Source organism: Coenobita brevimanus, chromosome 64 (assembly GCF_032717465.1).
Source record: "Coenobita brevimanus isolate Jiangsu-jjx chromosome 64, ASM3271746v2, whole genome shotgun sequence".
Taxonomy (NCBI): Eukaryota; Metazoa; Arthropoda; class Malacostraca; order Decapoda; family Coenobitidae; genus Coenobita; species Coenobita brevimanus.
Genome location: NC_137017.1, coordinates 10,028,223 through 10,055,605, shown reverse-complemented (window position 1 = coordinate 10,055,605; position 27,383 = coordinate 10,028,223). Strand labels below are relative to the sequence as shown.

Below are 27,383 nucleotides of genomic sequence, written 5' to 3'. Positions count from 1 at the left end.
TGTAAAGTGAGATGAATCTTAGTGAAGGTACCCATTCCTTTGTTTGAATACGAAGAATGTGAGATTTTAGGTCGAGCTTATGGTTTAGGAGGCTGTCCTTGCACCTTTTGTTCACCGTTTTATTGTACATATTGTATGCTGCTCTGAACTGCTTAATGTCGGCATAGGTTGCAGGTATACCACACGACAGTAATGTCGAGTGTGATCTACGTAGACATAAATTGTTTAAGGAAGCCGAGTAAGAACTTATCCAATGAAGAAGGAAGGTGCAAAAGAACCTCCTTAGGCCGGAAGGGTATTGCCCTCTGTGTCACCTATTATAATTGTCCAGGTTAAGTTCTCATACGATTAGTGCATCCAAACCTGGGATTTGTATTTTTCTTTTTAAAACTGTTTATATATAACAAAAGTTCAGTAGAATTCCATCACCCAGACCCCATCAGTTCTACCGACGGCATATACAGACAAACTCACGAACAGAGCCATTACGCCACCTCGACTTTCACATGTATCACTCTTCCTACAGACATTCCTTCCTCATTTGTACTTAGCAGGCATGTGGAAGGATTCGTTCTGGCTATCATACCCTCTAAGGACAAGACTCGGTCCTGCGGGGGACCTAATATGAATTGCTACAGACAGACAGATACACAGACAAACCGCTTCTACTTGGATAATCGGAATTCTGTGTATACCTTAGGTATCTGGTTTATTCTGACTAAATATCTGCTAAACCTGCCTAATGATTTTGTATCTTATTTCACCTGATTTGTTTGAAATGGAATAACTTATGTATGTTAAATTAATAAATTATTTAACCGACGATGTGTTTTCAACCTTCAGTTTCACATTAGAAGGGCAATTATATCATTAATTCCGCCTGTCCAATGGCCTGTATTTTATTCTTGCCGCCTCTGGAGAGAGTTTTTGAACTGGATCCACCTGGTGAACTGATCCACCTGGTGAACAAGCCTACATCTTTTTTATCCTTAATGACCTAGAGCAGCTTGTACAGCACCCTACCCGTATCCCTGACCGCCTTGGAGAGAGCTCCAACATACTTGACCTCTTCCTTATAACTAATCCTTCTGCTTACACTGTTAATCTTTTCTCTCCGTTGGGCTCCACCGATCACAACCTTATCACCTTAACCTGTCCTATCGCTCCGGTACGGCATGTGGACCCTCCAGGGAAACGTCGTCTGTGGCACTTTGGAGCTGCGGATTGGGAGGCCCTCAGGCAGTGCTTCTTTGATTTTCCTTGGAATGATTATTGCTCCATGGCCGGGAGCCATCTGAGTGTGCCTTGCGCATTACGGAGGTTATTCTCTCTGGCATGGAAGCATACATTCCTTTCTCATATCCTCTGACTAATGCAAGAAAGCCTTGGTTTAATCACGCTTGTTTTAATGCTGTCCGCAACAAGGAGAGGGCCTATAAAAGGTACCAGAGCCAACCCACCCCTGAATCACATCTTCTATACGTTTCTGCCCGGAATCGTGCTAAGTCTGTTCTTCGCTCTGCTAAAAAAAATTTCATCCGTACTAAATGCTCTCAACTCTCCAACTCGAATTTTTTCCCGCTCCTTCTGGCACCTTGCTAAAAACCTTTCTAACAACTTTATCTCATCATCCTTCCCTCCTCTTCTCTACTCTGATGGTTCTGTAGCTATCTCTTCAACTGGTAAAGCAGATCTCTTCGCTCAGACTTTCTCCTCGAATTCCACCTCAGACGATTCCGGTGCTGTTCCTCCTGCACTTCCCCCCTCTGACTTCCTCATGGCTGACATTAAAATTTCTTCAGCTGATGTATTTTCTGCCATCACAGGCCTCAATACTAACAAGGCATATGGGCCTGATGGAGTCCCTCCTGTTGTCTTCAGGAACTGTGCTTCTGTGCTTACGCCCTGCCTAGGCAAACTCTTTCACCTTTGTCTATCAACTTGTACCTTTCCTTCTTGCTGGAAGTTTGCTCTCATTCAGCTAGTCCCAAAGAAGGGTGACCATTCCCAACCCTCTAACTATCGTCCAATTGCTTTAACATCCTGTATCTCAAAAGTTTTCGATTCAATTCTTAATAGAAATATTTTAAAGCATCTTTCCTATCACAACCTTCTATCTGATCATCAGTATGGGTTCCGTCAGGGACGCTCCACTGGCTATCTTCTCACCTACCTTTCAGTCTCCCGGTCATCCTCCTTTCGGGACTTCGGCGAAAGCTTTGCCATTGCACTCGACATCTCAAAGGTTTTCGATCGAGTCTGGCATAAATCTTTAATCTTCAAACTGCCCTCTTACGGTTTCTATCCTTCTATCTGTGCCTTCATCTCTAGCTTCCTTTCTGGTCGTTCTATAGCCGCTGTTGTAGACGGCCATCGTTCTTCTCCTAGATCTATCAACAATGGTGTTCCTCAGGGCTCTGTCCTATCTCCAACTCTCTTCCCTTCATTCGTCAATGACCTTCTAAGCTGTACATCTAACCCTATCCACTCGTATGCTGATGACTCCACCCTTCACCTTTCCATTCGGTTCCCGCAACGTCCATCTCAGCAGTTACTTCAACAAACAAGGGATGAGGCTATGGCACACCTAATGTCTGACTTGGCTCTTATCTCTGATTGGGATAAAGATAATCTTGTTGTTTTAAATGCATCAAAGACTCAGTTCTTACACCTATCAACCCGACAAAATCTTCCACAGGCGTACCCACTAATGTTTAATAATATTCAACTTAATCCTGCATCATCCTTGAACATGCTTGGGGTTTCATTCACTCGGGACTTATCTTGGAAAAATCATATTACATCTCTTGTAAAATCTGCTTCTAAGAGTTTAGGTGTGCTAAACTGACTCCGTTCCTTTTTTTACCCACGCACAATTGTTGAGTCTATACACAGGTTTTATCCGCCCATGTGTGGAGTACTCGCATGTGTGGGGAGGTTCCCCACATACAGCTCTTCTCAGTAGGGTGGAGTCAAAGGCTTTTCGTCTCATTAACTCTCCCCATCTTACTGACTCCCTTCAATCTCTGTCTCATCGCCGCACTGTTGCATCTTTATCTCTTTTCTAGTGCTGCTTCAATGGTCACTGCTTCTCTCAACTGTCTGCATGTATTCCTCCATGTCTACGACGGGCGCGTAGGACCCGTCAAGCAGCAAACTCTCACCCTTTTTCTGTCCAACTCTCTAATGATGACGATGACCATATGCTGCTGCTTCTGTGCTGCTTCTGCTGCTGATGGTGATAATAAGGATATTGTGGTAATCATGGGTGTCCGGAGGGGGGGCAAGGGGGGCAGTTGCCCCCCCTTGGAATTCCAAAGTGTGTTTGAAACGTAACGTCACGTATATTTCCGTTCCTTTGAGTTATAGCATATCAACTTTATTCATTTGATGTAAGTCATGTAACTCTTGTAATTATATGCCTATGCCTATTTGAAGTGTGTGTGTTTTGATATAACCGCACATATATGTATAATTTCTTTTATTTTGCCCCCCCCCTTACAAAAAATCCTGCGGACGCCCCTGTTGGAAATGGAACAAATACAACAATTTAGTGACCTTGTCCACTCACTTGATGTAGTGCTGCCTACTTCTTCCGTAGCCTGTATCATTCTTTTTCTGTGCCTTTCCTCCTCTCTTCCTATTTCTCCCATCTTTCCTGTCACTTCTTATTGCTTTTCTTTCCTTTACAGGTGGCTTTACATTGAGTGACAAGCCTAATGGTTTCCTGTAAGCCAAGAAACCATTTACAACGCTGGGTGGTAACCATATAACCAAACCATACGTGCTCCCTACGTGTCAACAAGTGGGTTGGTGGAGGGTTAGTGTCCCTCCTCGTAAAACAACTAACTCAAAGTCAAATGGCCACCCCTTACGGGATTATGGCGTCTGGCGGTAGATAGATAGAATAGTAATGCTATTTTGGAAAAAACAAAAACAAATCATAATCATTGTTACAGATCCTTGTTCGCCGATTCATTCTTACCAAACCTATCACTCTTCGACGAGAAGGCCAGGTTTGCAACGAAGATCATAGGGACAGATAGAAATATACTAACTGGATACGGGGAGTGGTCTCTCTCTTTCTCTCTCTGTCTCCTATGGGAAATATATAGGGTGGCCCATATATAACACTCCACTTCCACTCGGCCGGGTGATATCTCGTTTGTCGTGGGGACGGCTGTCAGTGTTATCAGTAGGCTATCTATTAGGCAATATTTTTTCATTTCATACCCCATATGCCACAACTACGCCCACATTAGCCGACTCAAGCATCCATGCAACACATAAGACAGTGCTTCGTCATTTTCTAAACATTTTATACTCGAACTTGGCCTAAATTTACTCCTCCCATTTTTGACTACGATATTATAGCAAGAGATTAATAACAGAATACGATGCTGTTTATGAAGAAGCGCTATGTAAAGGATGTAGAGCAATAGTATTCTCTTATTCTCCAAAGTGCTACGTGGAACAAGATGCAAAAGGACAAAAACATCATCTGTGACATGTTATCATAAAGAGACCTCGGACGTTATTTAATGCAACCCCGTATATATTATGTTTGCAGAAAACGTAATATGCAAGTGTTTAGTGACCTTTGTTGTTTTATTCGAAGAGAATTTGAAAGTGCTCATTCTCGTTTAAAGACCTGTTTGTTTTGAAGAAATTTTACGAAGAGTTCAGAGTATCCTGTAGATCTAGAAGGTCCCATTAGCACAACGTTTTCTGTGGTACTTCTGTAAAGCCTGTTGTTAGCGAGTTGTGCGTATGTTAGGGTTATTGCTGGAGAAGCGGTGTTTGATACAGATACTCTGAAATACAAGTATGCACTGTGAACAACATGAACATCTTTCCGTGGAGAACAAGGAAGTCAATAACAAGAGCCTCCCCTAAAAAGCCCACTTGGTCCAACGTTTTCTATCGTGTGACTGTGTTGGCGACTCGTGGCTAAATTGTTATTGTTGGAGAATCGGCCGCCAGGTGACAGTGCCTGTAGGTGCCAGTGCCAGCGGGGGCTCCGGCCGGGAGTACAGCTGTTGGCAGAAAGGAAGCAGAGACTGACTGGCTGCCCACAAACTCCCTGAGGAGGGGCGAAGGAGGAGGGAGCCATGGCGTCCCGAGATGGCCCTATGGTGGCTGGGACGGACGGCACAGATTTTGTCCACCGTGAGACGGTGGCCGCACATTACCAGATTAGGTGAGTGAAACGTGATGCCTCCCTCAACAGTATTCCTGGCATCTACTTCAGGGCATCATTGTGTACGTTTTCTGAAGTCTGTTTTGTCTCATTCACCCACTCACCTGTCATCTTCCAGTTCCATATACCCATACAACACCGCCTGACAGCATCACATTTACGTTATCATATACTGCAACACAACCCGGGCTTGCTAGGTTGAATAAGCAGCTTGTACTTGTTTATATTTGGCTTGCAGAGATAATGTCCGATAGGTTGTTACTTCCTTTGATACCATTCACTGCCATCTTAACACTGGATTATCATTATCTCATTTGAACCATAACCTGTATTCTGTCATGTAATAAATGAACATACAAATTCTTAGATTCTCTGCACCTCATATATTAATAGGTTGTTAAACTACTATTACTGTTTGTATTTGTACTTAACAGCTGTGTTGAATGTTTTGGTGATTATTTGTCAGTTTCATTTAATCTTAGCATCAGTTCCCAATATATATATATATATATGCTTCTTTAATCCTGTAATCTTCATAAGTTTTTCATAGCAAAGCAAAAATTTGTGGTGTTGGTATGAATAAAGTAATGCATCCACAGTGCCAGTAGTAAAAACTTGTCTGAATAACAACTGTAGTTTATAATGATTGCATGCATGGTAAACTTATTAAAAAAAAAAAAAGAAGTAAATCTTCAGTTATGACCAAGTAGTTGTTAGTTGGTAGGTAATTCATTATATTCTGTGAAGAAAAAAATGCTTTGTTGTGAAATTTGTGAATGTTTGATTTTGTTTATGATTTTGGAGCAGTCATGTTGTTTGTGGTATGTATCAGTTTATGAACAGATTGATCAGGGATGGTTTTTATTTTGTCAGGGTTGTTACAGTATAAGTATTATAGTCGTGCTACGCAAGTCTGAAGGTATCATTATCGTGCCCTCAACAGTGCATCCGATTACGTGTATAATATGACGTTGATTGGTGTATAATAATATCTGTGTATAATGTGATTCGTGCATAATGATACAAAATTGGACACACTGTTGACTGGTAGGTTGCCAGTGTATGATAACGACGCCTCATTGTGCACTGTGACTATAGTAGTAGCACATTCATGTGTAGCTGATTATTATTTATTTATAATTAAATGACCAAGCAGTAGCTGGCAACTGATCCGGTATTAAAGACTTATGTTGACAGTAAGCTGTGTATAGGTCAGCTGGTCAGTGACAGCCACTTAATATTACAGTAGCTACGAGGTACCGGTACCATATGATACCCAGTAGAAGTACACAATAGGGTACAGTATACTGTACAGAAAGTCCTCATTATGCCTCATCATTTTACATTCCATTTTTAATATTAAATCTACCATTATTTGAAGAAAAAATTGCTTTTTATACCAGTATCTTAGTGTAGCAGGGCTTTGATAGAGGGGGAGGCCAAGGTGGGGCCAAGCCATATTCTAGGGGGGTCAGAGGCCACTGCTACACATTGTTTTTATATAATAACCCTTACTTTCAAATGTGGAGGCTGTGAGAGAGCCAGAGGTCTGACTGGGGAGACCCAAGCCCCCCATGCCTCACATAGCAATGGCACTGCTCCCTAACATTCCATCACTGCCTGTAAAGCTGATCTGCCAGTTTCGCCAGATTAACAGGACTAATTGTGTGAAAATGCTTCATTATCTTGGAACACATCCATGATATATAACAAGAACATATTGTAGTATTTCTTCATCCCCAGTGCATTGTAAGGTACTGTATTATTTTTTAATGTTTACTTCATAGCATACATTGTTTGACTGGTTATCCCAAGTCAATTAGACATATTGGAGTAAGTTGCTGTGTATGGCTTTATTGCTCTCTGTTCACCAGTATTCTGCTCTTTAAATTTATTTCTTTATTTTTGCCCAGAATGCTCTTTATTTTCTTTTATTTTGACTAGATAAACATTATTTAGTAGAACTCTGTTTATCCATGCACATTAAAACCTTTCTTAATACTGTATTTGATAAACTTTTCAACTAATCATACATGGGCAGTTTTGTCCACTTATACATAAGAATTAGATGAATTTTGCTGTAATAGACAGGGAATTTTATATTGTAGAATAACAGCTTTATGATTCGGTCAATGAATAAAATTGCAGATATTGTTTTTTAGCTGTTAGGAAAAGCAGGGTAAAATCATTTGACCCAGTATTGATATAATATTGGATATTCAGACTTCTGCTGTACACTGTAGTTTCCCTCTGGCTCTTATTTGCTAACTTACTGTCTGGTTGTTGCAGCTGGCCTCCCAAGAAGACTATAACTGAAGTGTAAGTGAGTTTGTGGCTACTTGTGACCTGTTCCCCAACCCAGATGCTATTGCCATGTTTGTAAGCTACATTTAGGTCATACTTTATCAGGTAGAAGTCTGAATTTCAACAATATCCCACCTTTTAGCTGGACATATACCAGTAGTCCTTGCATTGTAAAACTAATGGTACAGTTTTCCAGGCATATGGTACCAAGGCTAGCTTGGCATCATTGTTTGTACAGACGTAATATCACTTCCTTTTTGTTTGAAAGTGTATGGAAATTGTATTTGTTGCCACCAGCAAATATCAGACAACTTCCAAGGGCTGTATGATTTGAAATGGTATTGCCTGGGTTTGTGTGAAATTGTATAATCTCAGTGTGAAGTTACAACACATGGCATATGGTTATCTGTCTGTAAGCTAACTGTTGATTGCATGTTCTTCGCTAGATCACAGAGCAATGATCCTGACAATTTATTTTCTGATTTTTTTTTTTTTCTAAAGTCTGTTTTTGCCTGCAGCCTTCAAACTCAGTTATGTCTTCCCTGTTCAGATTGTTGATCTCTCTGTAATGCTTACACAACATTTTCATAGAGTGTGACCAATTGTTTATTAGCTTTTGATGGTGTGGGATGTATTGTTGCTGTACAATAAAATTTTAAGTTCACAGATCATCAAAAATTTAATGAATACCCTTTACACCATTCTGAAGTAGTTAACCATTCCGGGCCAGCCTTGCGTAACTTTTCTACCTCATTCCTAGCCGGAGGTGAATTTCCAGTGAAATGAAGATTTTTATTGCCTGTGTTCACCATATTGTTGTGCCATGTATTTGAGCCATGAAAAATCGCTCCAGCAACAAGCGTGTCATTGGCCCTGAATCGGTTGGCCAACAAGTGCCTCGTTGGTGCTTCACTGCCCCGGAAGTGTTAATGTAATGCAGTATGGTGTGAAAATATGCTCATTTAAACTAGGACACTTATTTTTTTTTTTTTTTTTTCTATCTATCTATAGCCCGACGCCCTAATCCCGCAAAGGGTGGCCGCAGACAAAACGCCTCCAAGTCACTCTGTCACCCACCATTTGACTCCCCTCCCCCCAACTCACCCCCCACCTCATATACCTCTCAACTCCATCCCTCCACCTCATCCTCGGTCTACCCCTCCCTCTCCCTCCCTCCACCTCACCTACATACACCCTCTTAGTCAGTCTTTCATTCTCCATTCTCTCCACATGTCCAAACCACCTCAGTGTATTTCTCCTAATCTTTTCAACCACATCCACATCTACCCCACAACGTTCCTTCACTTCTTCATTCGTCAACCTGTCCCTCCACGTCACTCCACATGCTCCTTTCAAGTAACTCATTTCCACTGCTCTCTCTCTTGACTTGTTCCCCTCTTGCAAGGTCCACGCCTCGCTTCCATACGTCAGGGTAGGGATCACAATACTATCATGCGGTGACTTCTTAACTTCCATACTCACCTTCCTATTTCTCATCACTGCTTTCAGTGTACCAACAACCTTTCTTCCCTGCTGTACCCTTTCACGTACTTCATCCCCCAAAGTTCCATCCTTACTCATCACACTACCCAAGTACTTGAATGCACTCACAATCTCCATATCCTTGCTTAATATGAGAATGAATTTTCCTTTTACTATAACATTGTTGACAGAGAGAGGTTGAGTAAGCTTGATTTAATTACAATACAGTATCTGCTTTTCTAGGGAGTCTTGCGTACAGATACATTCTGGTGTGTAATCAAAGAATAGTGTCCTGCTTCTTCTGGACCATTTTTTTAGGGGAAAAATTATGAATCATACTTTCCCTTTCTGGAGGTTTTCATTGCACTGTGTGATTATACTGCCTTCTTCTGGGATGCATCTAGTATTGACATCCTAGCAAAAGACGTGCCTGTATCATCGCTTCAGATAATACATGTCTCCAGCTCATTAATTCCACCAATTTGAAGATGTATTTTCCATTTCATTCTTGCTGCCACCATTTGATTATTGTACTTAACATAAGACACTTCAAGCATTGAAAGGGTTAGTGAAGGCTATAGCTAACCCTTAGAGTGTGAAAAGTTTTTTTCTGAGCTACTTAAAATCTTCAGTTAATATTTTAGTAAGAATGTAATGAAAAGCACATCTTAAAATTGAAGGCATTGAGTAGCATCAGTTAGCTTTGATAATTTCAGCTTAGGTGTTTTATTAATCCAGTTTGAGAGTGCACAGTTACTTTATTTCTAAGCCTGAAAGCCTCAGGCCATCTGCTTTTGTAATTTTTAAAATGGAAATGCAGTTGTGATTTAACTAATGTATGCCTTTTGTGTAGACAGAATCAATGAACTGTTCATGAGCTTAGTTAACCCCTTCTTTCTGATGACATATTTTTCATTGTAGTCTTGCTGCCTATGAACAATCATATTCAGTTTTTAAGATGTGTTGGGAAGAGATAAACTAAACGTAATATCTAATCTCTCCAGTTCAAAATTTCTTCAGAGCTGTGTAAATTAATATGGAGATAGCAAGGACAACATATATCATTGGATAGAAAAGGTTAAGTTTTAAGTTACTTGCTGATTTCAGTTGCATTAAAAGTGTTGTTAACTTTTTACTTTGTTGGAAATTTTAATTGCATAGAACATTATTTCACAAGTGGATTATTTGAACATTAACCCTGTAGAGTGACTAAGATATGATAATTTGAGCTTTATGATTATTTTCTGGTGTGGGAGATATCAACACTAAGATGTGTGTAGGCACTAATGCCAAATTGTTGGTGTTATCTTCATAGTACTGCGCATGGCAATGTGGGGTACTACCCTTCACTGAATTTGGGGGTTGTCCCGGATCCCCCCAAAATATAAACACCCTTTTCTGCTAGCTGTACATGATTAACGGTGACATGTTGGTATTGTAGTCCAAGGCTCACCTAAGTGTGAACCAAGTGGACTGCAGACTGAAGCCACCTTTCTGCTGCAGTTGAAAAACCTCCTCTTAGGGGATAGGGTGAGTTCAGGGACGTTTGTATAACAGGCTTTGGAGTTGCCCGGTTACATCAGCGTCCCTGCATGAAGGCAGTGGTACCTTGACATTAGTATTAAGCAAATGCAGAGTAAGTGTGATGTAAGATTAGTACCTGTAGTACTTCACATTACTGTCCATTGTGGTAATGATAGATATTGTGGTAATGAACAGGCCAGGTTGCCACACCTACCATGTTGCTCTTTGTACTGCATATTGCTTTTGTTATGATGTTTTGCAGGAAATTTTCATCATCATATGTAGAACCATCTCTGCCCTCCAGCAAGCAGGGATGGCTTGGCTAAAGCATCTGAAGGCTACTTTGTCTTTACATGGTTCTTTACACTTTCAGTTACTCCTCATCCTTTTTGTCCGCTCATGTTAATATATGGTACTGCACTATTCATCTCTCTTCTTTCATATCTAATCAGTTCCCCACATCCAAATATGCTAACAGTCCACATATGTTGTACGTCAAGCCTATATACGGTATTGTACTTACACAGTACAATACTGTATATAGTTGCTGGCAAAATCTTTAGTACTGTATTCTGCATTATTTTTGTACATGAAGCTCCTTTAATAAGATGGCACTGTAGCTTATTTCTGTCTCTATAAACTGTATACATCATGGACTACCATACTTTCTTGTTGCTGGTGTTGTATCAGGCTTACATAACAAGAACCAAGTGAACTGCAGGGTGAACTTGCATTTCTCCTGCAGTTCATTATCTCTGCTACAGGGAGTAGAGAGAGAAGGAGTTGTGGGATGTCTGCAGTATATAATCAAACAGCTCTGTTGCTCAGTCATATTGATACCACCATGTGAAGTCCTTCTCCAGCACCAGTGAGGAAAAATTCATGGAACATATCATAAATTTTTGTCAAGTAGATCCCTTTACATGAACCCATAGAATACCGTACTTAACATTATTTGAACCCATACTGGACTCCCATGCCTGCCTGACTTTACATAACCTAACCTAATGTGACATGATCCAAGTGCTTTTCTAACTGCAGTGATGAATGTTGTAAGTCTTGCATGACACGTCTCATGTATGTCAGTTACGTTTTCATCTTCATGTTTATTAGTTGCTTTTAGATTGCAGGATTTCAGTTGCTACAGTAATCTGAGAGGTGAATACAAAGTCAGGCTAAACAGGAGTCAGGGTTGGTTCAGATGATCTGTCCCACAGCTACAGGTTTTAAAATTTGCCTCCTTGCTGTATGTTTTGCAATTATCTGTGAAATAGAAAAAAAAATGTTCATGTTGAACACATCCAAGACTCACCAAAGTATTGCTTTGAACAAATGATTATCTATCTATCTATTGCCAGATGCCATAATCCCGTCAAGGGTGGCCACTTGACTGTGAGTTATTTGTTTTACGGGGAGGGGCACTAACCCTCCATCAACCCACTTCTTGACACGTAGGGAGCACGTATGGTTTGGTTATATGGTTACCACCCAGCATTATAAATGGCTTCCTGGTGTGCAGGAAACCATTTGGCTTGTCAGTCAGTGTAGAGACACCCATAGGCAGAAGAAAGAGGAAAGATTGAAGGAAATAAAGACAGATGAAGGAAGGAAGGGAGGAAAGGGCAGTAACCCGAGAGCAGCACTACATCAAGTGAGTGGATGGTGAGTGAAAATGATGTCTTTGCAGAATTAGAATACGGTACAGCGGAAATGTGTGCAGTAACATGGGAAGCATAAGAACTGAGTTGTAAGTGCATAAAAATGTCATGGTATTTCTAGCTTATACAACAAATTGCAGGTACAGTATATAGTGCCATATAGGTTGTCAGGGTAATCAAATTTTAATGCATACCGGTAGTTATAGTACTGTTCACTATTTCTTAAAAGTGACTTGTAAAATGACTGTTCTGTTGATAGCCAGTTCCACATTTATATTTTTTGTTCATGTATCTGAATCCAATCCAAGCAGTTTATTAGTTAAAAATAGGTTTAGGGTGATGATGGTGATGATGATGATAATTTCTACAGAGTCTGATTTTTCTATCCTTGGTGGTGATTCAGCGCACTAAACAAGGGACGTCTGCGAAAATGCATCTTTTCCCACCTGCTGCTGGCAATGCTGATGGCAGTGAAGATGGTTCCGGACATCCTCGACCGGTTAGACATATTTGTGTTGGAGATTGAGGAGCTGGAAGTGCCCCAGGTATGTCAGTTTATCAGCCATTCTTCTTTTTATTTTATAGCTATAGTATTTAAAGCTACTACTGTATATTATGTGTTTACCTTTTTCTTTGAGAGAGAGTGATTGTAATTGTAGTTACTATGATTTTATGTTTCTAGATACATGTAGCTGTTATTTGTGGTTCTAGCTACTTTGTTGAAATGTTTAGTAACAATTATTGATTATGCATTCTGGGAATGTAAAATTCCCTCACAAACAAAGAGGCAGTCAGATCATCATCATCTCTAATGCTGGCCACCATTTTTGGAACCCTCTGACATGGTATAATCCATGACAACTGTGTACAGGTTACTTTCTCCTCACATACATCCTCACACTTTTTAGACATTTCATCTTCCTTGTCTTTCATCAGTGTACTGTTCCAGTCCTCTCTTCCATTCTGCTGTAATGCACATACGTATGGTCTTCCACTTCCAAGAGTTGCATCACTCACTTCCTGAGATTTTCTTTGACACCTTGCATATATTCAGTCTTTGAATATGTCTTCACTACCTCAGTGTACTATCTGTACAATACTCTTATCACTTTGACTTGACCAAAAATGGCCATCCATTTGCCTTGAATCCTCAGTTTTAACAGTTAATTAACATGAGCATATGATGTTAATCATACAGAAATGGTATGGAATGGTTAAGGAGCTGTAGCATTGTCTTTTATTACCACTGAGTCATGTGAAGTAAGCTTAAAAAGATGAAAATTTGGGCCAAGTTAAGTACTGCCATTATTTTTACAGTAAAATTTTTGTTTACAGCCACTTAAATGGGAGTACATCTGGCTGGGAGGGTCTTTGGCCAGCTTCCTAGGACTCATTGCCATCCGCAAAAACCGTGTCCTCCTCCTTCAGGTGAACTTATTATGCACTTATAGTTATTGCCATGGTGGGTAATGATATCTATACAGTATTGTAAATAATAACTTCTGTAGTCCCATCTTTATGTTAAAATATGAGTCATGATAATGATGATAATTGACTTACTGTTATCCTGCTATAGATACATTAAAGATATGAGGAAGATTAGGCTCTCCCCTTCCATTGTTCTTGCTGCAGAAAACCTACTGTAATACCAAGATTTGCTTTTTGTTGGAGGAATAGACTTCAGGGAAAGACTGTGCTGTCTTTCCTTCAAAAACAAACCAAGGTATGGCAGGGAATCAGTCATTTAAATATAGTGTATTAAAAAATTTCACCCTCTTTTTATCCCAACACAGATATACTTTGGCCTCATCAATCTCCTCTCCACGGTTCCCATCCTTCTCGCTGCAATGATCTACTTTAAAGAGTTTTTTGAATACTGTACTGAAGATGAACCAGAAGGCTTGCAATTGTGGCAGGTAAGTTCAGGGAAAGCTAATTATCTTGGACCACATTATCACCACAGTTGAAATAATAATTTTCTGGATGATGCAGTGGCTTTGTCTCCTAGGATAATGGGTGACTAGTCCACCACAGGTCAGAGGGCTACATTAGGAGTTTAACGTTTGGCTAATCTCCTCATGCTGGCGGTCCCCACCTTAACTTTACCTTAACCCAGTCATGGATTTCATTGTATTGATAGTGCCAGATCATTTTAGGGACCTTTTATTTGCAGTGGAATGTCACTGATTTAGGGTGTTCTAGAGGCAAAGTTTACTAAAAATTTGGACAATATGTTAATGTCATGGGATGCATCCATCTTTTAGTCCTGTAGTGCCCCATCAGGAGCATATGGCCCAGGGCTAGGATAGTCATTCCAGGCATTTAAGATGAGGGTGACCAGTTGATCACCTTATAGTGACATTTTGTGAGCAATAAACCCCAACTGCCCCTTGGAATGAGGCCCATACTAACCAAATCTGGTGGAAATGCCTTAATTCGCTGGATCACCAATAGAGCATAGAACAACCACTGTCTCTGTACTAATTCCTCTAGAAGTCACAGGAGGCATGATAGAAACTGCTGCGTTAGCAGTCATATTTTTCCAGATTTTTATTTATATTTTTTCTCGAACTGTTGGTCATACGAGAACTCAAGCTACCATTTGAATGCTCATGTAATTTGTTATCATGGAATATTGTTAATGCACAGTGACTCTGAACAGTGTTCAGCTACAACAGTAAGAGCACTGTATATATACTGTATATAATCTCTTTATGCAGTGTACAGAAGTGCAATCATCATTTTTTCATTTCATTTTTAAAGAGCATAATAATATGTACAAAGTATTTCCAGTGCTAGTAATGTATGGCTGTATGTTAGGCAGTAATAATAATTTCTGGTGAATGAAGGTAGTCAATAATGAAATATTCACCTCGCAGTTTGAACCTATATTTAGATCCTCCCCACATAATTGTCAGAAAAACTGCAAAAATGAGATAATGCCTTGTCTTTAATGTTTGCCTGGAAATAAAAGAATATATGTATGTAGGTAGACCTGTGAAGTGGAGCTAGTACAGTATGAAAGGTGTGTCTGATTTTGTGGCTTATTTGATGGGATATGCTGAAGAGAGTCCCGTTTAATGTCTTAGTTTTTGGATCCTGCCTCTTCCCATCCCTAGATGGCAAAAAATAAGGTTCAGATGATTGCTGATGTCTAAAGCAAAACTTCACATTTCATTCCAACTCGGTTTCCATCACATTTGTAGGTTAGTTTGGTGTGCACGTACTGAATTGTGAGGATAACAGATTAACTATCCCTGTCCTTAATATTTTCATGACATACCGGTATGTGTGATAGGGTTCCTTTATTTTTTATACCTACTTCATCCAGTCATTTTGGTGAGAATATGGGTTGGGATGATGGTATTAAAATTGACCTCTGTATCTTTTTCTGGGTTTTATCTAACTACAGTACCATAAAAAGATCGATGGCAGAAGTGGCACTGGCCACACCTGAAAAAGTCTTATCACTCTGATGGTCACTGCAAATGTCTAGGGAAATACACCTCTACCCTCTGAAAGAGTTCTTTTTGGACCTAATTTTCTTGACTCCTCATTTTAAAAATCCTAGCTATGTCCCTGCCCATCCTAGTACTTGTGTTAGTGAGAAATCAAGTTGGGAGGATGATAGTGGTGACTTCCCCCATCCTTGGCAGGGATACCCAGTGAGTGTGTTGTGGTACAGCTTCCTCCTGGTAGCCATGCAAGTGCACCTCTTCACTCTCATCTTTGCCTGGAAGCTCATCATAGCGTGGAAGAACAGAGGGGCCACCAAAAAGGTCCAATGAACCTTATGTCCTGGATGATGAAGTGGCTGTAAGTTGGGTCTCAGAAATGATGGTCTCGGTGTAAATGGAGAATCGAACTTTATAAAACTTTTTTTTATGTGCTGTATTGATGCATAGCTGCGTATAATACATATGCAGTATTTGTTCATATAGTTTCTAAGATCCAGGAGATTACTTATTTTTTAAAGATGGGAGAGTTTTTTGTACATGTGTTATGATTATGTGTACCCTGTGTACACAGTACACACAAAACTGCCAGGAGAAGCTGCTACATATGTTTCATGATTCACCTTAGGTTAGTCTTTGTTTTGTTTTCAATTTGAAATCCATGTCATTTATAGTTTGCTTTGCATTTTGTGGAAGAGTCATTATATTTTTTCAGTGGATGATAGAAGGAATTTGAAACCAGCTATTGTATGTCATTGCATTTCATTGCAGTCAGAAACTAGGTAGCTGTACTCTTGTTCCTTTAACTTGGCCAGAAACTGAAATCTCTCCATCTTGAATGCTGAGGTTTAATGATATTAATGTGAAAACATAGCATTAGCCAGAAAGAAGATGTTATGAGAGATGTAAAGCCATAGTATTTTCTTTTTGAAAAATAGTTGCAAAATGAGATCTCTGCCAAGTTAAGGTGAAAGAACCACAGTTGTCAACACATCTTTTCACTGAGCAGCTTTTCCACAATTCCTGTTTGGTGTTAATCTGTAAGCTAACCTCTTGATTCTGGTGAGTATTTAGTTTATTCTTGCAATTCCCAGATGATTATGTTAACTTGAAGAAACCATTTTTATTGATAAGATTAGAAACAGCTACAACCTGACTTCTCCCCTAAGGTAAATGAGATCATATCAAGGTACTGGCAGTAAAATTTATGTCACCAGAATGGAGGGGATTAATCTAACCTCTAATTTTTCTCCACTTGTATGCAGATCATTCGATGCTTTATCTCAAGAGAGGGGTGTTGGTTTGTTAAGGGTGTTGCAGATTCTTCCATTTTGTTTCCATTGCATTCAAACTAATGTCATACTTACCCCTTCAGTCCAATGATATATGTGACCCATTTCACTGGGCATGCTGTTGAATAATAACCATTTTTTTGGGGGTGGGGGCTGGGAAGAGAGGTTGAGATGATGATGATGATGACAACTTTCAGATGATTTTATTTGACTTACCGTAAAATCTCATGTGAAAGGGTTGATGATGAATGTATCTAGGTCACTTATTTGAAGTTTAACTTAAGCTGAAAAACGTGGTCTGGAGGTTGCAAGAATATACTGTTAAATACTGTATGTCATTGTACTGAAGGGGTTAAAGCTTTATATTTCCTTTTAACTGTTTAAGAAGCAAGTTCAATTTAAGAGTTCAGGAATAATGTAAGCTGTGATTAGGTGCTGTATTTAGTTGTTGAGCCTTCTTTCACTGTGCGACCCTATCATATTTTCAGGCAACTTTTTCTAGCTGTACTGGTAACTCTCTCCCATTTTTGAGTCATGCGATAATTTTATACTGTGTATGTAAATTAGCACCAGATATTAATTTTCTAAGAGCACAACCAGAGTATGGTTGTATGTGAAGCGACGTAAATACAGGCAGTCCATGTTATAATTGTGGAATTAATTTTTGTTTTTTAAATAATTGCTCCTTGTGAGTTCAAAATATTACCAGTAACCCGTTCATTCATTCATATATATATATATATATATATATATATATATATATATATATATATATATATATATATATATATATATATATATATATATATATATATGTATATATATATTATATATATATATATATATATATATGTATATATATATATATATATATATATATATATATATATATATATATATATATATATGTCTATACTGTATATATATGTACAGTATATATATACAATCTATATATATATATATATATATATATATATATATATATATATATATATATTGTGTGTGTGTGTGCCTTCAGCCAATTTATTGATTTTTATCAGGGGACTTCTCATTGCAGTTGGATTTAATGGAGTTAGTTTATAATCTGCTGCAGTAGCTGAGTCACCAGCATTGCTGACTGCAAAGCTACTAGTTTGCTAGTGCCAGGGTTTGGAACCTGGTGTGGCCAACTGGTATCACGCTGCCTAGGTGTCCACCTGCCTTTTGTGGGTTGATAGGTAACATGAGTAGCTTGAGCAACACCTAGGTTAAGCAACTGTGGTAATGTGGATGATAAAATGGCCTTGTATCCCAGGATAGTGGCTGGATTACCAGCCACAGACTAAGGCCTGTGTCACAGAAGTGAGCACTGTGGCTGAGCTCCTTGTGCCATCTGCCCCCATCTGTACCTTTACCTTACCTTCATTACTGTTTGTCTCTGCACCCCTAGAGAAAGTCATGTGTTGAGACTTAGATGGAAATGTAACATATGTCATTCGAATGAAGGGGTTACATATAAACCGCCTGTTAAAGTTCCTTTTTTGCTTGTACATCATACTGTATAGTGTCCATCTTAGAAAATGTAATAAGCTATCACTGAAACACTAACAAGAAAATTCTGATGTACCTATTTGTTTCTATATATCTCACAGTTTAATGTGTATTCCTTATCATTTTTTTTTTTCTCAGTAAGCGTAAGCAGGAATGATGTGTATAAATCAGATATTGTGATGAGGGTTGTAGCTACTGTGTTTGACCAATGTAGCTTGGTAACTCTAGCAAAGCCAAGATACTGTGGGTGTTGTATTACCTAATCAGTAAACAGATGACAAAAGCAGTGCCATTATTTAGTATACATTTTTTTGAATTAAAAATGTAGTAATGGATGTACTGATGTCCAGAGTAATCTTTTATGATAGTGACTGAGACTCAGTGAGTGAATTACAGTTAATGACAACCCAAGTTTTCCAGTTCTGGAGTTGTCACTGAATATCTCTCCAGTAATGTCATGCTGTACATACCAGTATCACCATCAGTACATTACATTTACCAGTACTAAAATGTACTTAATGTCATGGCCACTTTTTAGTGAGATCATGGTATCTGTAGATAACTGCATATGAACTTTTCATTTTCATGCACCATCCACTTTCAGCTTTCTATCATAATAGGGTGGATAGGAATGAGAATCAAGGAAAGGAAAAAAGAACATAGGGAAGTTTCAACACTCTGTTCAGTGAATTAAATCATTTAGACACTATTAGGATGAAGACTTCTGGCTAGGAATCCTTATGAAAATATTTCAGTGTTTATGAAATGTAGGCAGGAAACGTGTGTGAATAACTGTATACCAAGCAGCTTAGGTGAGGATATAGTCCGGAAGTAAGTGGATCATACAATGGTAACTTTGTTGTTAACTTTGTCATTGTTGTCTCTCTTGTTGCTACATTTTAAGACATATCATTGTTCAAATTAGTGGGAATAGTTGCAGTTCTCACTGAACTGGGGAAGTCAAGACATCGTGGAGTCAGCGCTGCTCTGTAACAGAGCTTTGGTATTACCGTCAGTGTCACTGTACAGTACAGTACAGGTTGGAACTGTTTCAAATGCCGTATGTTTCTGAGTATGTCAGTAGATCTTGTTAGTAGTGAGGTATTAATAGTTTCATAACATTCAAGAAATACACTAAATACAACATTTCTCGAAGCCAGAAAACTGTGTGTCATCTGCATGAGCATTTTTGATGGCAGTTAGTGTCTCTTACACTTGTGAGGAAACATTATATAGGCTGATCTGCAGCATTCATGCTGAGGCAGTGTGTGACACTTAAGGAAGCTGCCATTATAAGAACAAAGCTGTCCATGACAAAGAAAAAGTTACTATTACCGCACAAAGTAAAAAGTATTTGTGGCAGTCAACTGCTGAAATTTAGTAGAACAGATGCAAATGTGAAGTAGAAATTATTTCATATTTAAGTGTGTTATGATGTCAAGGCCCGAGGCAATGATGAGGTTATGCTTAAGGCCCATTAGTTGCTAATTCCGCATTATCTTGAAGTTGTTTTAAATCTTGTTACCCCATGTTCAGTTATCATCCATTGAATCCAAGTGATGCCTTCTCAAAGTTTACTCCTGTTGTTACCTGATGAGTTTATTCAGCTTCTCAAAGGCCACTCTTTAGAAGGGGTTTGTTAAGATTATACATAAAATACATCCAGTTTGAAAAGTGTATCCTAATCTGAATAAAACCTCAGGATATAGCAAGAATAAAATGAACAAGATGTCCCTGGGCTCAGTGGGTCAAGGTCTGGTCTTTGTTACAGCTGTATAATATTATAATATCTTACAAACCACCTAAGTTCCATCAGAATATGTGTGCCTTTTTGAATTACTTGTATTAGATATTTTGCGGTATTAGCCATGTGTTGGAACTATTACTTGTTGAGACATTGCCTGTATCTGTATAATGGTGAATCAAAGGAATATTGTTTTCATAATATGTTTAAATTTCCTGCATTCCTATATCTCCTAAGGCCTTTAACATTCAGCAGTCAACTCAGACACACCTGCTGCCATCCCCAGCTGCATGCTTATTGCCCATTCATAGTAGCAGGATTAATCAAAGGACAATGGCCAAATACTCTGCTGGATCTGCTGATGCCAAGCTTTTCATGTTCCAGTCATAATTTTTGTTTCCATGGTTGGCCTCCTTCATTGAGACATTTTTCTACCTTTCTTTCTTCCATTTATTGTGGGTGAATATCCTCCCCAGGAATTATTTTAACATTTAAAGAATGTATTTGGCGGTTGGTGGGGGCGCTTACCATCCACTCAATCGAAGTAGTGCTGCTCTCGGGTGACTGCCCTTCCTTCCTTCCTCTTCTTTCTTTCCTTCATTCTTACCTCTTCCTTCTGCCTATGGGTGGCTCTACACTGAGTGACAAACCAAATGGTTTCCTTTACACCAGGAAACCAGTTACTATGCTGGGTGGTAACCATATAATCAAATTATGGCACTTCGTAGTTTAGTGGGTAATTAAGGTGCTCAAATTGGATTGAGCCAGTGCAGGTTTGTATCCAAGGGGTGGTTGGGGTTTATTGCTCATGTAATAGCCACTCAGGGATGAGTGAAGCTGGTTACTCTCATCTTAAATATCAGGACCAGCTTGCTTAGGCCCAGGATCCTCCACTCCTCATGTGGCAACACTGGATTAGATAATGATGATGATCACTTGTTTTGCAAATGTTTGTTCTGTAACACCCATTGACCTCTATACTGCCAAAGGGGCTATAGAGGATTGGATGATTCAACCAAAAGCAAAACTTGAAAATTAGATTAAGACTACATGTCAACATTCTGAATAATAATAGGAGAATGTAAAACCCAGATCTCATAGCTTAGAAACTGACAAGTCAACTCATTTAGTTGTTGTATCCCCAGGCTCATCTGAACATGAACTTGATGGACAGCAGGATGAAGTTGCCTTTCTCCTACAGTCCATTCTTCATTCAGAGGATAGAGAGGGAGGTAAGGAATATCTATACAAGTAGATTGTAGAGTCACTCAGTGTATATTTAGGTAGTGTTGGGATTTATTACCAACATATTGTCCTCATGGGAAAAAGTGACCGGGCACTCTCCTTAACTGTCTGGACTGATTAGCTTACTGTTGAATGCTTACACTGCCAAAGGGACAATAAAGAATGGGATGATGGATATACTATATCTTGTGAGTAATCACAGGGGCATTTGTCTTTTTAGTGTAATAGAAAAAGTATATGGTAGGATACTATTGACAGAGTTAGGGAAATAACAGAGGAACTGGTTGGAAAAGAACTGGGAGGTTTCAGGAAGGGAAGAGTTTGTGTATGTTAGATGTTCATCCTAAGGTGTTTATGAAAAAGTTTCTAGAGAAGGGGAAGAATTATGTTGCCTTCATGGATTTGGAGAAAGCATATGACAGTGGAGTGACAAAGAATGTGGAAGGTATTAAAAATATATGTAGTAAATGGGAAGGTGTTCAATGCCATGAAGAGTATGTATGGGACACTAGGGCTGCAGTGCATGTGGATGGTAAACTGAGTGAATTTTTCTGTCTGAATGTTGACTGAAACAGGGATGTGTCAGTTCTCAATGATCATTCAAAATGTTTATGGATGGAGTTATAAATGAGGTACAAGGTAGGGCACTGGATGTAGGAGTGGCCGTAATGAGAGTTGGGCAGCATTTGGAAACTTTCTGTACTGTTGTTTGCAGATGATAGTGTATTTATAAGTGAAGACGAAGGGGAACTGTAAGGCTTTATGAATTAGTTTGAGAGAGTATGTACGAAATGGAATCTAAAGATAAATGTAGGGAAGAGCAAAGTTGTGGTCTTCGTGAGAAAAGAAGTCACTGAATGCACAGTGAGGCTGGATAGTGAGGAAATGGAAAATGTGAGTGCATTTAAGTACTTGAATGGTGTGATGAGTGAGGATGGAAGTTTGGAGGATGAAGTGCTTGAAAGGGTACAGCAGGGAAGAAGGGTTGCTGGTTCCTTGAAAGTAGTGATAAGAAATAGGAAAGTGAGCATGGAAGTAAAAAAGTTGCTGCATCACAGTATTGTGATTCCCACTCTAATGTATAGAAGCAAAGCTTAGACTTTGTTGGAAAGACATAAGTCAAGAGTGAGAGCAGTGGAAATGAGTCATTTGAAAGTATGTAGAGTTACATAGAGAGACAGGCAAATGAGGAAGTGAAGGAGCATTGTGGTGTGCATGTGATTGTGATAGAAAGTGTTAGGACAAATACTGTACACAGGTGGTTTGGCCATGTGGAGAGGATGGAGAGTGAGACTAAGAAAGTGTATTTGAATGAATTGGGGGGGGGGAGAGGGAGGGGATCAAGGATGAGATGAAGGGATGGAGTAGAGAAATATGTGAGAGAGGGGGAGCGTAAGCTGTGGGGAGGGCAACAAAATGTCAGGGGACAGTGCGACATGGAGGTGACTTGTTTGTGTCCACCTCAACGGCTTTTGTGATTGTGAGAAAACCTGTTCAGAATTAAGAAGAGGGTTTGTGTCTGATGCCCTCTGGGCGGACGGGAAGGCAGCATGTCCACATACTGGCTTTGAATCCTTGTTTCAGGTAACCATAGGTCGTATTTGTAAAACGCACTGAAGCTAAACTTGTGGAAAAGATTACTTGTAAATACGTTTGTCAGAACTGGGGTTATATCTATAGAGTTGCTTACACTAAAGTTATGAATTAATTGGCTTGCATTATAAGTTTGTCTTTGCTGATGCAGCTACAAAACACTCTAGAACCAAGCTGTAGCAAATATTATAGTGGGGAAAAAAAAAAGCGATATATTATAGTTAAGCTTGGGAGAGTTTATAAATCCAGGCCATTATCTTCATCCACATTGTGACCGGGTCAGATAAGGGATACGTAATGGAGAGAGATAGACATCCCTAGAGTTTATAAAAAGTTGTTGGTATCCCTACCTCCAGGTTCCAGGATCACACTTGCTTAGCTTTGATAGATAAGATCCAAATATATTATGTGATTAATCCTGGGACTAATATCTCCATTGTTTACCATTAAAATGCCATTTTTCCAAAACATAACCCACGCCTCATTTCCTTTTGGAGGTTAGGCTCCGTGATGAGATCTGGACAATGGATTAAGAACAAAACATTGATGGGAAGTTGGGGACCAAAAATAGGCTTAGTTTGGCTTTACAATGCACCGTTTAAGAGATGATCCCAGTTTTCTGTTGCGGCTGCAGCACTTTAGATGGAACATAAGTCATGGAGAGAGGAACGAGCCCTTGACTTTACCGTACATGCTTGCCACCCGTACTACATAATTATAGTCATGCATATGCACAACCATTACTAGTCATTATCGTAATTACACACACACACACACACACACACACACACACACACACACACACACACATGAAACACACACACACACACACACACACACACAGGGACAGACTTTCGGTGGGGGTGGGTGGGAAGTGTAGACCCTCCCAATTTTCGGCAGGCCAGTGATTAATGTCGATAAAATTAATGCTATTTGCAATATGTGTGCATTAAGTATGTTACAGAAATTTGATCATGTGACTGTTTTTAGTGAAAAGAGTGATTTGCTAGTAAATTCAAATCTGTCTAAGTGGTTTTAGTGCTAATTCTGCTAGGATTCATGCCCTCCCTTTTCTGTAAGCTGAATCCAGCCATACCACCACACTCAATAACTTATATAAAGGGTTAATATATATATATATATATATATATATATATATATATAAACTTACAGAATTCTTTAGTGCCTTCGTGGCACAGTCGGTTAGCGTGTTCACCTGTTAACCTACGAAAGGTTGGTAGTTCGAGCCCATCCGGGGACAGTAGCTGTTTTTTTGTGGATATCCGCCTTGGTGTTGCCGGCAGGTAGTTACACGGAATACATTAAATCGTACAGTTGCCAGCAAAAGTTTGGGACCGGAATTTCAAACAACCAAGATGGACATTCCCATGGTGGCATATTGTATGCTCCTCTGATGTTCAAAAACATCTGTAGTGTTGCCTTTGCTGCATCTTTCTCCATGGACTTCATCATTCAAGGCCACAATATTATGTAGGTCTCGCAAAAATCAACAAAAAATATGGAACTGAACGCTAATTTAGGAGAGTGAGACAGTTTGGTCTGGTTAGTACTTGGATGGGTGACCGCCTGGGAACACCAGATGCTGTTGGCATCCCTACGTCAAGTGGGGTTGGTGGAGGATTAGTGCCCCTCCCTGTAAAACAATTAACTCTAAGACCTTGGCCACCCTATTTGGGATACATGGCGTCTGGCAATGGATGGATGGATGGAGACAGTTTGGGTAAATATCCATATTTTTCCAGAGTAGTAATATTTTCGTCTCATTTCGTTTCCTACATCTGTAAGGCCCCTCAGGAATATGGCTGTTGAGCCCTTTCCACTTTAACTTAGCCTAAAAATGCCACCTTTCCCTTTCGAAAGCTGATATGTAACAAGAGTACAGGGCACGCGAGAAAATAGCAAATGTTAAAGAAAGGATGTAGACCCATAATATCGCCGTACTTTGTCATCAAGCTTGGGAAAATAAGCTACAAAGGGAGGAAGATCCCCGCCAAGGTGAAAGAAGTAAAGTTTGGTGAATCTGAGGCAAGCGACACTGATAACACTGATCGACGGCGAAATAAGGTCATCAGGTTCAGTTAGAAAGGTTTCACCGGAAAATATCGAAAGTCCAAAGAGCAGTGATTGAATAGTCAGCCTCACCCCGTTCAGTTGGGGACTAAATTCGTTTAACATATCAGCTTTCTTACGTCTATCTTTCCTCTGCTGGCTAACACTCCTAAGCTAAGATAGGTTATAATTTTCCCTGCCTAAAGATAATTCTTATTATAATGTGTCTGGGAGGAAAGTGACGGATATGCCCAAAGTTTGAAGGAAACACGATAGAACTGTAGAGATAAGTGTAAAGTAGACGCAGTAAAATATTAGGCACAAAGTGTTAAGTAAGCGTGTTGGAATGGCAAGCAAAAGGGGTGGAACAGCAGGCAAAAGTGTGAAGCAGACGCAGTGGAATATTAGACAAAGTTGTGTCCCTGACTGTACATGACTTACCTAATCTCAGACACCAGGAGAGGCAAACATAAGTAGGGCGACGTGAGCTGGATCTTGATAACAGACACTGAGAAAATGGGAATGAAAGATTAACATGGGGAGGGAAGAGAGGCTAGGGCAGAACAAGAATGAGGTAGCCTATATTTGGGTGCTGTGAGTTGCAGAGAGAGGACAGCTTGAGGGCGAAAGACAGGGATACATGGAGTCCTATAGCTGGCATACTTTCAGCTGAGAGAACTAAACCACTCTTGGAACCTGAATCAATCCTGAATAGGATTGCATAAAATTCGATGAGTTGTAGAATTGATGTAAGGAAGAATCTCCCCGGTTAAAATTAAATCGGCCCTCCAGTCTCACTACTCGTACACCTGGCTGCCAGCCAAGCTGTAAAGAGTTAGGGATCTTCAAGTCCAAACAAACGCTCAGTAGACATTTGATGACTTGGTGCGCGGTCACGAAAGAGGGAGCAGCCTCACAAAGCTTATTCGTCCCCCACCTTCTCCATCTCCCATTCTCCCTCCCCTCTCCAAGGCAAGGCGGTGGTTTGGTAACATTGGTGGTCATGGATATTATGGTGAAACTATTATTCACTCTCTAGTGCCAGCCTCATCCACTTGCACTCTCTCCTGCATTAGCATCACAGCATAATGTTAAAGTGCAGTGAATAGGTCTTTCATCATAACTTGGCCCACGTTTTCGTCTTTTTCTTCTGCAACTTATTTCCTGTAGCTCGAAGAGAGAGAGAGAGAGAGAGAGAGAGAGAGAGAGAGAGAGAGAGAGGAAAATGATGCTGCGGCTCTGCATCCTTGCATCCTTTTAGAGCACTTTTTCATGACCAGTTCTTTCACTTAAACTTGACTCAGTTTCGTCTTCTTTGCAGTTTATTTTCCGTAGTTCGATGGCAGAAAGTAATAATGTTGCTGCTCTGCATCATTTCCTAAACATTCCTTAGTCTTGTGTTAATATATTACAGCAACTGAGAAATCACGATTGAGAGATGGAGGCTTAAAGTGCAAGAAGTATACCGATGTAGTCACAAATAGACTTACAATAAATATACCTATAAATGAACAGGCAAGATAAAGGAGCGTATAAAGGTCGGCTTAGAAACATACCTTAGACAATAAGTACCTTCATAATAGCGTTATCGGAAATTGTGATAAGGAACTCAGATCCAGCTGACAGACTGGTGTGTAATAAAGGTGTATTTGAGGCGGTCTCTCTCTCTCTCTCTCTCTCTCTCTCTCTCTCTCTCGTCCTTAAGACTAACCACCTAATCCTTAACTGAATCTCAAGGCATATTACCGTTATTAACTCAAAATCTAGACAAATTCAATAATGAAAGTGGAGTGGGGGGGGGAATTTTACGGGGACACCCTCTTTTAAACTTTCATTTTATTTCTTCTACCCTCCGGACGATTCTGTTCATCTAAAGGAAGGTCCGTCTTAGTGAATGAATTAATAAAATCTACATACTACCATTTTTCTGCTTCTGTCTATTTAGCCACGATACACATATATAAGCTACGCACCTGCATTGTCCAAGCGTGCGATACATTAAAAAATCATAATAACTCGCTGTTCACATCCCACATGTCAAGTCTAAATATCGTAATTGTTATCTTTCCTTCCTTTCCGTAAAAAAAAAAAAAAAAAAAAACGCAGTTCGCTCTATACGTATATGCAAGTCTGCTGTTTTTATTCGTCTTTGCGATCCATACTTAATAAAACGCTGCTAACGCTCTGTTCATTTTGTACACATATCTGAGCCTTGACTAGAGTTAGTTTTATCTACGCTTGCTACATTGCATACTTCTGATAGCGGACCGTTCAGCTTATACAAAA

At 39.6% G+C, this 27,383-nt stretch overlaps 1 protein-coding gene across 2 annotated transcripts; it reads left to right on the top strand.

Moving 5' to 3' along the window:
* The first annotated feature begins 4,990 nt into the window (after positions 1–4,990).
* Positions 4,991–17,628, top strand: jagn (jagunal). Of its 2 annotated transcripts, XM_080276289.1 has the most exons (6): positions 4,991–5,200; positions 7,490–7,519; positions 12,572–12,713; positions 13,504–13,596; positions 13,962–14,084; positions 15,825–17,628. In XM_080276289.1, exons 1-6 carry the CDS (start codon positions 5,112–5,114, stop codon positions 15,954–15,956), a joined length of 609 nt encoding a protein of 202 aa, XP_080132415.1. In that variant the 5' UTR covers positions 4,991–5,111; the 3' UTR covers positions 15,957–17,628. The 2 variants fall into 2 exon arrangements, with proteins under 2 accessions (XP_080132415.1, XP_080132416.1); XM_080276290.1 differs by lacking the exon at positions 7,490–7,519.
* The last annotated feature ends 9,755 nt before the right edge of the window (positions 17,629–27,383 follow it).